The sequence below is a fragment of the Leuresthes tenuis genome, unplaced genomic scaffold, assembly GCF_036924035.1.
Source record: "Leuresthes tenuis unplaced genomic scaffold, fLeuTen1.0.hap1 SCAF_1, whole genome shotgun sequence".
Taxonomy (NCBI): domain Eukaryota; kingdom Metazoa; phylum Chordata; class Actinopteri; order Atheriniformes; family Atherinopsidae; genus Leuresthes; species Leuresthes tenuis.
The window spans coordinates 20,117,556-20,129,890 of record NW_027325355.1 but is presented as its reverse complement, the minus strand read 5'-3'; the positions used below and the strand labels follow the sequence as shown (position 1 = coordinate 20,129,890).

At 39.3% G+C, this 12,335-nt stretch overlaps 1 protein-coding gene across 2 annotated transcripts in view; it reads left to right on the top strand.

The window, feature by feature from the left end:
• The window catches only part of LOC140319475 (fibroblast growth factor 14-like), a 57,385-nt gene that overhangs the window by 25,140 nt on the left and 19,910 nt on the right, over positions 1 to 12,335 (top strand). For both annotated transcript variants that reach the window (XM_072397159.1, XM_072397234.1), the window contains exons 2-3: positions 6,749 to 6,859; positions 10,679 to 10,782. In XM_072397159.1, coding sequence (XP_072253260.1) covers positions 6,749 to 6,859; positions 10,679 to 10,782 — 215 coding nt within the window. The remainder of the gene's footprint in view (positions 1 to 6,748; positions 6,860 to 10,678; positions 10,783 to 12,335) is intronic.

Below are 12,335 nucleotides of genomic sequence, written 5' to 3'. Positions count from 1 at the left end.
CTGTCTTCCAGAGGTTTTATGAAGGAGAGATTCACAGACCTGACTCCAACTGATCTGAAGCCTTCATTACTCGATCAAAGATGGAGTTCAATGCAAAATTTGCATACAAGCTGGAGTTCAGCTTACTTGGAGCCACAGAAACCTTTTCCTTAAAACATATTAGTGCACTTCTGATAAGTGGGAACTCCTTCTCGTCCACATTTGTGTATGCTTTCTTTATTAGTGGTCAGACATCTGAGCAGACAAGGCATTTGACTCGTGTGGGAGGATTTAATCTAAAACAAGAACTGCTTACTTTGTCTCTGGAGGAATTGATTAAAACATGATACGACCTTCTGGCCAAATTTAAATATAATCACTACCCCTCAAAATGTTGTCCTTTTGGTAGCTTTATTTGGAAATGTATTTTGCAGCTTTAAGAAATTCCTGTGAGCTGAGTCACAACATCAGCCGGGAGAGGTATTCTGATATTGCATGTCCTCTCTCAAGCTGTGATACATTCATATCAGACAGGGTTTTAAGGATACCGACAGATTAATTAATGCTGATTTCTATACATTTAACATTAAATGTCTGCATGTAACAGATTACATCTGTGTGTATATATAAGGATGAGATGCAACAGAATAACATTTGCAGCAGTTTCTTCAGACTGTGCGTCACACAAATAAGGATGGTGAGATTGAAACTGACTGGCTTAGCGTCTCTTTAGCGGCAGTGTCGTCTGATTTCTGTTCCGACATGCAGATGCAGGGGAGATTAATTGTTATTTTGAGACATACCGACATGTGTAACCTAATGCTTTAAAATATAGACTTATTCATCACAAGAGGAAACAAGAGAAGGTGTGAAACATTTTCATTAACAATTAATACGTCAATAATGTTAAAATAACTGCTTCCTCCAGCCTGAGGTGATTACCTGTCCTGTTAGTTAGTTTGTGAAATAGATTAATTTAGCCATGCACACGCACACACATTTATAGACGAATGGATAAGATGATGAAAACGCGCTACTGGGGCAGAGCACGTTAGACAGTTCTTTATTTTTAAAAATGACCTGTGCTGAGACAAAATATTTCTTCTCAAAACACAAATTGAAACGAAGAATATTTTGCACAAAAATCTGAAATCCAGTCTCAGTCGCATGATCTCATTGAACTTCTGCTTCTCTTTAGCTCGTGAAATTATGTCAAAATAGAACAGGCACATTAACATTGACTTTTGGCCACATTCTGCTTCGAACAAGGCTGTGATCTGAATGAATTAATAAGACATAATTCAGTTTTTCTCTGTGTGACAGTTAAAAAAGATGATGTAAAAAAATAAATAAAAGGAGCATCACAGCTGTGGCACACTCAGTTGGTAAGTTCAAGTAACCCCGTGTCTTGTTTTTGAGCACCGTAACAAGGAGCATGAGGTTAACTGCTAGTTAGCTTCTGTGGCTGGGAAGGGTGCTGAACTGAACAGCTCTTTGAAGCCACAAACATGATTATAAACCCTGCTTAGTGAGAGTGAGAGCTGAAATGAGAACTCACCACAGAGATGTCAGAGGGCATAGAAATCAAGTCGCTGCCTCCCTTCATTAGGAGACCATTACACTTATTAAGGGACCTGCTAAGGACACCCCAGTGAAAAATTGCAGAATTAAGATACGGCATAAAGAAATGATGCAGAAATTCAATATTATTTCAATCTGCAAGTCCCCCAGCAGGTAAAACTCTCACCTGGCATTTACCAGGACTGTTTTTCCCAGCTGACCTCTGATCACCTGCACGTCTCCTGGGAAAATGAGTCGGAGGCTAACGAAAAGACAGTTTGGCTGCTCTGTTTCCATGCCACAACATGAGCCCTGACCCCAGGGAGAAAATGGAATCGCTCTTAATAAAATGGCTTTCCACAGATCAGACCGGCTTCACAGTATTAGGAAAACATGCAATATCATTGTTGAATAGTGTGCTAATAATATGACTTGTGATATAAACAAATACTTCAATATATGGAGCTAATCTCGGCTGTATTATTAAAGTTGACGTTCTTCCTCTGCACCTGTGCATGCTGGTTAGTTGAATAGCGTGCACAAAAGCAGAACTGCCTGTCAGTGGAATACAGCTCTCCTTAATAGACCTTGTGTGATATTTACAATTTGCGTGTTGATATTGTGATAATGAAACATTTTTGATATATAGTGCAGCCCCAACCAACACCATTGTTACTGATGGATGGAATCCAGGGAGATTAATTGTTGCAGTTGCTTCCATTTTTCTATACGTCTGTGACAAGCTGGTTGTCTGCACAGGCTGCTCTGTATGCTTTCTGATCAATGCATTGCAATAAGCATAATCAATAGACGACATCAGTGTTTGGCTTCACAAAAGTGTTCTGAAGTCAAGGCTGGAAAAGCCTCTGAAAACAAGTACAGAATAAAACCCAAAGACAAAGCGACGCCCGCTTGCACAGGATTGAATTCCAACGTCTCGCGAGGATGAATCCAGTTTAAGGATCTTTTTTAGATGCATATAAATCGGTCCTTTTTAGCACGGCATGTTTCTCTAATGACATCTCAAGCCGCTCAAATGAGGATGAATTGAGCGCGTTCATTTCCTGCACATGAATTCCTCACTTTGGTGCTTTTGTGTGGTGAGGTGCTGCATGTGTGTGTGTGTAAAAGAGAAGCTCATCTGTGCCTTACTTGTAGGAGACATTGGTATTTTATATGGTGTTTAGCTCTGCATGTAGACTCAGACTGGAGCGAACTAATAGACAAAATGACATGTCGAATCCTGCATGACAGACTGATCGTCTGACTGATTGAATCATATCGCATTAGGGTGAAAATGCAATAGTGTGTGTGTGGGATGGGGGAATACCTTTTCTCTGGAACAGTCTGGAATCACGAGACTGTTGCCATGGCAACGCGAGAATGGGGAATTTCCCCCGGTAACAGACTGGACGCGGAAATACTGGGAAGAGTGGGAATATCACCTTGATGACAGCACGAGCATCACAGCGGCAGGGGTTGGGTTGGAACATGGGAAAATGGAAACGCAGGTGGCTGTTAGGTGGATGAAGAGACGTATAAATAGATGATGAGTAGATGAAGCAAGACCTTTTTTCTTGGTCCATTACTGCAGGCAATTAAAGCCTCAAAAGGTGTCATTGTTGGTGTTTGCGTCATAGCACTATAACAAGGACTTTTTTTCCAGCTATTTTCTTTTAGTTTTCTTATTTCCTTTTAGCGACTTATCGTTATACTATTTGTTGTTTGGTGATTTGTAACCGAATCTTATTGGATGTAGACTGAATTCCTAAATTTGCAAAGTTAACACAAAGTCCAGAATTCTTTTATAGAAGAAAGTTTGTTTCTTTGGCATAAAAAACATAAAGTCTCCCTCATTCGGAAAAAAAATAAACGTAAAATATTTAAACTGTTTTAAAAATGCATTGGATGACTGATGAATGATTGGATGAGATGATGAATAAAAAGGGAAGAAAACACCCATCTGAATATTTTCCTTATGATTTATCCTTTTACTGTTGAGTGATTAGATTTTGGAAACTCACCAAAAACCTTTTGACGAGGAGGGAAAAAAGTTCTGTAAACCGCACATGAGCTGTTTACTTCTGTGAAAAACACAGGAAACTAATTGCAGATAGAGAGCCAGAACGCTACTTTGTGTTTTATCGCCACAATGTGCAGTTATAGATGTGAGCTTAACGTCCTTTAAGAAAAACCTGTTATTAAATGAGCCGCAAAGCCTACAAAATTCCTGTCGATTAGATCTCAACACCAGTCAGGAAATGTGTTTTGATATTAAACACTGCACTTTCTTCTGTTTCCCTATCAGATGGGGCTGTAGGCAAACAGAGACGGATGTATGAATGCAAAGCCTGACTAGAGGGTACACTTTCTGTGCCTCCAGCTTTAATTCTAATTCCAAAATACATTTTACAAACTTTATTATTAATATAGTTTTCTTGATATCAAACTAGAAAAAGATAGGAAACGGTAAATTGCATTTCTAGCAGCTTTGTGAGACGATGCGTCACACAGAGGAGGATAAAGAGACTGAAAATGTGACTGATCTTAGTCTGCATGCAGCAGGAAGTGTGTTCGGATTTAGGTCTTGGCATATTATTTATTATGAAGCAGCAGGAATACCACAACTATAAGTTGGAAAGATATTTACAAGATGAACGATAATATGTGCTGTAACAGAAAAAAATGCAGTTGCATTGAGGGGCGTTTGCAGTTATTGTCTTTGTCGTCTTTATATGTGTGCTGCCTGTATATAATCAAGCAAGAATTTGTACTGATGGCACCACATGACTAAGTAGTACGCTGGGAATCTTTGCAGTTCAAGCACTGCTTTCAAGCTTCACGGTTACCTTCTACTTCCCTGCTGCACAAGATGGATCCTTCACAGAGACGGAAAACACCCCTGCCCCTGTCTCTCTCTCTCTCTCTCTCACACACACACACACACACATGCACCTGAAAAACTGGGTCAGTCTTTGCTTTTTTTTCTGTCTCTGTGCATTAGGGTATACCATCACAGATTCACACCGTGTCTCTCACATACACACTCAAAGGGGATCCCCAGCCTTCTTATAACTGCAGAGTCACTGGTGTGTGTTTTATGGAGGGATAACGGGTGTGGTCGCATGCAACCGAGTACATGTGTGTGGCCAGTTTTACCAACCAATGGCAATATGTGTGTAGGCACGGGGTTAATGTGTAATTCTTCTTGCTGTCCTTCTCCATCTGAACTGAAGCTGTTTCGGTCATTTTGTTATTTAAGTCATTTCTGGTTTGACTGCAAGACGCGAGAGCCAAATGGCGAGAAGCAACTGGGACCACGGTTTAATTGTAGCAACACGAAAAGTAAATGAAAATAAAAATCGGCATTGGCACAGCATCAGATCTGTTATGATGCAAACATCTGCTGTTCAGTCATTGCAAATCGGTCAAAAATGAAACCATCTGTGGCTTTAATCAGTATTTAGGTACACCATAGTTGTACATGAGCTCTAAAATGTTTTAAGGACTGCGATGACATGAAATGTTGAAATACTTGAGAACGTCCAGGTAGTCTTTGCATTGACATAGTGGCTGCTGCAGTATTTCGCATTGGAAGCAGGTTTTTGCTTGCTTAAGCAACCCCCTAATTTTTTTTATATACTACCAGTAAACTGTAATTAGGTGCAATGATTTATCAGAAATGCAAACATAAATGGAAATGCAGTATATGACAAAAGAACAGAGTTTGCACAATTTTGTTAAGCTTGAATGTCAATCCTGAACCCTCTGAGATAAGCTTTCTGTCATTTCTTTAAGGAGTCTTCAGGAATAGTTTTCCAGGCTTCTTGAAGGACATCCCAAAGCTCTTCTTTAGATGTTGGCAGCCTGTTGTTCACTTCTGTCAAGATGATCCCACACTGCTTCAATAATGTTGATGACCAAGATTCATCCCTCCATAAGACCTGTTGCCACTGATTTTCAGTCTTGTTCTTGTGTCATTTGGCATAGCTCAGCCTTTTCTCCCAGATAGCCACCCTTCCATGGAGAACATCAACCTCAGAAAACTGTTCATCTGCTGGAGATAGTTTTTAGGCCTTATACCGGGTTAGGTGCCTTTTCCATGCTGAAATTGTTCAAACATTATCATTAATTGGTTTAACAAACAAAGAAAAAGACAAATTCGCTGAAATGATCAGTTACAAGGACTGTGTGGAAAATGAGTGAACAAGCAGCCAATTTCCAAAGAAAAGACCTTCAGAAAGCCTGGACAAATATTTCTCAAGACCATTTTAAAAGATTACAAGAAAGTCTGGCTTCATGGAGGCAGAACATAAGGACATGAGGGATGATCAAAGACTTTTACTTCACTACACTCTCTCCTGGAAACAGGGGTTTGACTATATTGTGAGTATCATGTAAGAATATTGCTGTTTCACTTTCATTTGACAACAACACAACAGGGTTTTGTTGCCGCACCAAAATGACATGATAAAGGGAACAAACAGTTCCTGTAACTGCATTTTCTATGCAAGCGTGTGTGTTTGGGTGCGTGCGTTGTAGCAGTATCTGTTTAGATTTTTTCTAATGTCATAATTAATGAAGATGTGTTCATCAGTTTAACCATGGAACTGGTATATCACTGGAACCTTGAGTTATTTAGAAAAACGGCTTAACATGAGAAACCATTCCATGGAAGGATTGTCAGAAATGTTTTGATATCTAGAATCATACATATAACTCAATATATTGGGCAGTCATGAGGAGAACAGCACTGCATGAGAGTTCATACAAAGCTACTGTAAGACTGCACTTTACCATCAAAGCTTCTGAAATAATTGATCAATGTTATTGAAGTGGAACAATGATCACGAAGGACGGATTAGTTCAGGATTCCTGTAATGGATTGGATATGCTTGACTAGATTCTCCAAAGGAAATCCCTCAGGATGTAAGAAGTTACATGTGGTCACATTGTGCTTCCTTAAAACTATTCTTTCACAAAGGTGCCCTCCAGGACGTGCGCGGGAATTGAGTTCAGAGGATAAAATTGTGCATAAATTACCAACTAATGTGAAAACCAGCAAAACTTATTTCAAGTTCTGTCTCGTTTGGGTTTGACTTTGAAATGTAAGGCTTGTAGAACATAAAGCACGGTCCATATGATCATATAGATCAGTGTTTCTCAACTGTTCTTCTTTCTGTCTTTTGTCTGTGTTTGTGGCATGTAGAACCACAGCTGAAGGGCATAGTGACCAGGTTGTTCTGCAGGCAGGGCTTCTATCTCCAGATGGGCCAGGATGGAAGTCTGGACGGGACCAAAGATGACAGCACCAACTCCTGTTAGTAGACACACACACACACACACACACACAGCAGCTTATACGTCAAAATGGGTTGTGACAAAACAAGTTTTCTATTATAGAAGCATCAATGTCAAGGGGCAGGGCTCGTCACTGGATGCTTTTAGATCACAGGGTCAGGTCTGTTATTGATGGCTGCTCTCCTACATGCATGTCTAAACCACATGTTCAACAGCACGTTGCTGGCAATGCATGAATGTGAGGCTCAGCAACAAGTGATGCAAGAAGAAACACTGAAGAGAGAAAGAAAACAACCATGAGGAGACTTGCAGGCAAAGAAACTAATTTCCGTCATGGCAAAGTAAAATCTTTGAAAGTCTCTCCCAAGGCCTCGAAGTTTTCAGTGATACCCGACTGTTTCAGTACTCATCTGAAGGTCAAGTCACATCTCTTTCTTATTTTGAAAATGAAATACCAGAGGGAGGGAATGAAACCCATTGACCTGCAAATCCTAGTTGTCACAAATATTTGAAAAGCTCTATGAATTAAATCTGAAGTGGCCAAAATTACGCAGGTAAAGTTGCACTGATCTGAATGACAGGTTTTTAACTGTCAGTATTAACTGAAATTTGATTGGGACTATGTGGTTATTATGGCTCCATTTGGAAATTTTTAGAGAGCAGACCAACTGTTAAACTGAAAGCAACAAGTGCCTCCTCAGAGGATTTAGTATGATGGCTCCATTTATTGGACTTCTGCGCCCACCACAGCCCTCAGGAAGGAGCTGCAGATGGTTAATTTATTAAAAGTGGCATATTTTTATTTATTTTTGTCTTTTTGCAATTTTTAGAATAACTAAACTAAGAGAAAATCAAATGCTAATCAGTAATGGCACTGGTCCACAGAGTCCTCTCCACCTTGGCTCAGCTGTCTGATATCTGCAATCAGCCTGTTTATACTCTATTTGTTAACTCTGATGTATATATATATTTTTTCTTGTTGCTTTTTGGCAAATCTTCCCTCTGTTTTTTAATTTTCCACCACAGCTCAGTACATAGATTAAACAGAATTTGCTCACACTTGTTGCTATGTTACATACCCCGCCTCTGCCCAGTTTCTGCTCGGGCAGGTGCCAGCCCCCGTCGACCCTGCACAGGATTCAACAGGTACAGAGAGCAGGTACTGAGAATGGATGGACCACACCGCTGACATTTACTCCACCATTTAAACCATCGCCTCTAATCAGCTTTTTCATATATTTGATTTAATAAAAGCTGTGCAGGAACTTGATTATGGTTTATTATGAAAAAGATCTTTAATTTCGAATATTGGAAATCTTGGTTTAAGAAATCTCAAAACACATCTAAATATGTCTGTCTAGAAGTCAGTCATCACTGGGTTGACCTCTTTTAGTTTCCAAAACTGTTTAGAAAATAACATGTTCACTTTTTGAGAAAAGTGTGAAAGTGAAGAGATGTTCCAATATAACTAGTTAAAAGTGAAATCTGTGGATCATCCAGAATATGGGACATTGTTTTAGGAACAACACAACTCTCTGGCGTCAGAAATCTCAGAGGTGAGTACTTCGATGCCAGGCCTCAAAAACTAACAACATGAACCAAGAGAATCTATTTAAGTTGGAGCCACGGGCTGCGACAGCTAATCAAAAAGAAGCCGCTGAAGCCCAAGACAGCTGCATCATCAACAACACATGGAAACATCCACAGAATGATGTTTAACAGATAAAGTGAGTCAGGAGCCACAGGATACAGGATAAAAGAGAGATCATCCTTTTCCAAATGGAAGCAGGCTTTATAAACTAACAGAGGAAGAATCAAACAGAAAAGCTTGTACCACACAGAGCTCAGAAAAACCCCCAATGAAGACATTTACTAACATTTTTAAATCCCTTCCATTTTAGACTTTATGTTCTATGTTGCTGCTGCCGTCTGCATGATCATTGTAGAATCTTTTGTTCTGGTTTACGTAGTATTTGCATTTCTCATAGTTGTCATTGTGATGTTTATTGTAATTTTTGTAAACTGACCAGCTGACTTGTTCAAACAACATTTCATTCCACCTGTAAATGGTGGAAATAGGCGGCAAAACCTATTTCATGTCTCAATGTAAAGCACTTTGGCTTCCCCTGTGGTTTTTAAATGTGCTATATAAATAAAGTTAAACTGAACTGTAAATGGCTGAAGTGAGAATAAACTTGACTTTAGTTCATTTGACATGATATGCAAAAAAAATACAGATGCTGTTTGAAGAATGAAGCATGGACAGACATCAAAGGGTTAGGGTAGAGTCATTATTTTGTAATTTACTAAATTCACTAATGAGTCTGTTGTTGGTCCTTCTGAAAATAATTCCATAATTATGTAGATGTTAGTCCTCAAAATGAGGTGTTTCACCTAATGAGGGGGTTTCATCACTCTTCAGTTCCATCCTCTTGTCTTAAAGGCTCAGTGTGTAGGATTTAATAATCATTTAATCATATTGTAGCCAAGTGAATGATGATAAAGGGACAGTGGTCGTCCAAATGCTGATGAAAATTAGTCTTCTCTGGGCCGCTGTATTAATATGATGGAGCAACCTGGGAGAGAGCCAGGAGGAGGACACGACACATCTTCAGATGCAAATTCTGCTTCCAAGATAACGAAAACACAACAGTTACTACCTTCAACTTTAAGAAACGTAGATGGTGATGACAATGTGCCAAATTTTAGACATCAAAACATCTGTCCGAATCAGTTTTCATACAGCACGTAAAGAACTTTTCTCAAATTGAATCTCTAAATTGAAATACTGTCGGCTTAGTAACAGCCTATAGGTTTGTTTCTGCCATAACAGCTCAGCTGTCTGCAGGCAAATCAATAACCGTGTCATTGATTAGAGGTCCACAGGTTAAAGGGACATCATTGCCGCTGACCTCGGTGAGGGAACATACCCGTTTTGTTCAGTCTTATCTGAGGTGACGTCAAAACATCGATATCCATTTCAGTGTTGCCACCGCTGCGTGTATACGCCTAAAATAATTCATACAATCGTGCTAAAGCCTGAACCTAAAGATTTCCCTCCCTTTGATCAGAACATGGTTAACTTTAAACCGTAATCTTAGGGTAAAATGCATGCAGTTATCTTTCATATTGACAATCCAACCTGAACCAAGAACTGTAGATGCATTTAAATGCTTTTCCTGAACAAGCCTTACTGAACAAGAATTCTTTGTTCAACATGTCAGTCATCAGCTAATGTTTTTCACTTGTTTTTGGTCTTTCTTTTACAAATATGGCCTCTGCTTTCGTCAAAAAATTAAAATAAAAAAGCTGATCCCTCCTAATTGGGACAGATCTAATGTAACACAAGTACAGTACGGTTGCGACACCAGCATTGACTTTTGAATTAGCAGCCCAAGGCTATGAGCTGTCTTATGTTTTACCATCACTGACTGCTGTTCTTTAGACCTGACCTCAAGGAGCTGGGAGTCGATCTGTGTCTTTTTAAAAAAAAAAAAAAAGTAGACAAGAAAGGGCAGATATTAAAATGTCAAGAATACCATGGTTCAGATATGCTCGAGTCCTGTTCACATTATGGAAACTTGGAAAAACTTGATCCTGTCCGGTGTGAGCGTCACACACTCTGTTCCTACATGATTATTTCCTGCAGGGATTTGTTTGTGCTTGAAAACAATATTGTTCATCTATAGATTATCATCAGAATTTCCTTTCTTTTTGAGGCCCAGCTGCCTCTGCCCCTCAACAACAAAACCAATCCAACAGAGCAACTGACATTTTAATTGTCGGAGCTCATATATCTACAAATAAACTTGGTTTGTTTCTTTCTTTCCATCCTCAGCTCTGTTTAACTTAATTCCTGTGGGTCTGAGAGTCGTGGCCATCCAATCAGTCAAGACAGGTCTCTACATTGCCATGAATGGAGAGGGTCACCTCTACTCCTCGGTGAGCACACACACACACACACACACATACACACACACACGCAGCTACATACATGGACATCAGAATCACAAACAGTTGAAGGTGTCCATGAGATGCTCGTTTTAGAGCTTCAGCTCTGCTTTTTGAGAGTCAAACTGAACCTCATCCTTCTCTCAGGTCTTTCCTTTTTAAAACTATGGAGTCCCGAAATTGTAGGACTCACTTGCAAATGATGTTTTTTTCCAGGTGTTTTGGTTTCGATGCGCTGCAATCCCTTCAGGGATTTTAATTAGAGACAAATGGAAATATCGGTCTCAGTTTATCCACGAGGGTAATCAGTTGGCTATAAAGTGCTAACCAAGTGCCTCAGGATGACTGGTCTGTAGACAATTATATTTAAAGAATTTTATGTGCTTTCAAAGAGGAGGTGGTTTTTAAGGTTTTCGAAGAAGGCCTGAAAATACTGATCGCTTCATTATTATTTCATATTCTTGTTTTTTTACCATTGGATATTTGAATAATAAAACCCCCAAAGCTCTGTGCTCATTGTGACAGATTCAAATAGCTTGTTTGATCTAATTTGTAATCCAAAACTAGAAAAGATTTACTGTACGAGACCAAGAAACCCACCAAATATTACAACCCTGAGACGACTAATTGCTAAATCTTTTAATCCCTCTTCAAATTGTTGCTTTTGTTGTTGATTTTCTGTGATTTGAGGCTTGTCAAGAATATACCAAGAGAAATGGATCCGTTAATACAACATTCTTCAGATAAAATAGCTGCATTCTCATTCAGCTGTTTGGATGATTTTAGCATAGGTTGATGAGTCTGTCTGAACAGGTTACCTGGGACTGTTTGAAGGACAATCCACTGAGAAGAATTAGGCAAATGGATCACATGCCTAATTTGGTCAGTGTGGTTACAGAGATGTTAGCTAAATACACAGTATATGTATTTATCCATCACAATTTGCGGAGCTCCAGCCGATGAATTTTTCAAAATAGTTAGATAAACAGGAATATAGGATATTTTTGGGACAGAGGGTTATAAATTAGTGGAAGGAAAAGGAGTAACAGAGATTAATTAGATGTCAGTGAGACATGCCAGTCTAATTACGAACAAATGTGAACTCAGGAAAATAAATTATTACATTATTTGATAATGTTGTATTTTAGTGTCTTTTTGAGAAGCATCTCCCTGAATATGATCTATTCTGGAAAAGAAACGACAGGAAATTACATAAGTTGTGAATTAAAATGAACAAAATAAGGATGAAAAGTCAAATGAATGAAAACCTGCTTGAGTGATTTAAGTAATGTGGCGACAGTGAGGACGATATGGAAGACATGAAATTTCTGATAAAAGAAGAAGAGGAGGTGAAGAGCAAGTGGAGCGGAGGAGAACAGAGGGGAAGCGAGGGAGACATTTGAGCAGAATATGAATTATTTCAATGCTGACTCTACACAGAGAGTTCACACTCCTCCCCTGATGTCCCTTCTTCTGACATCATCCCTCCTTCCTCCCTGCTTCACTTCTTTTTCTGGTGGAGAAGACAAGAGGAGACAGAAAGT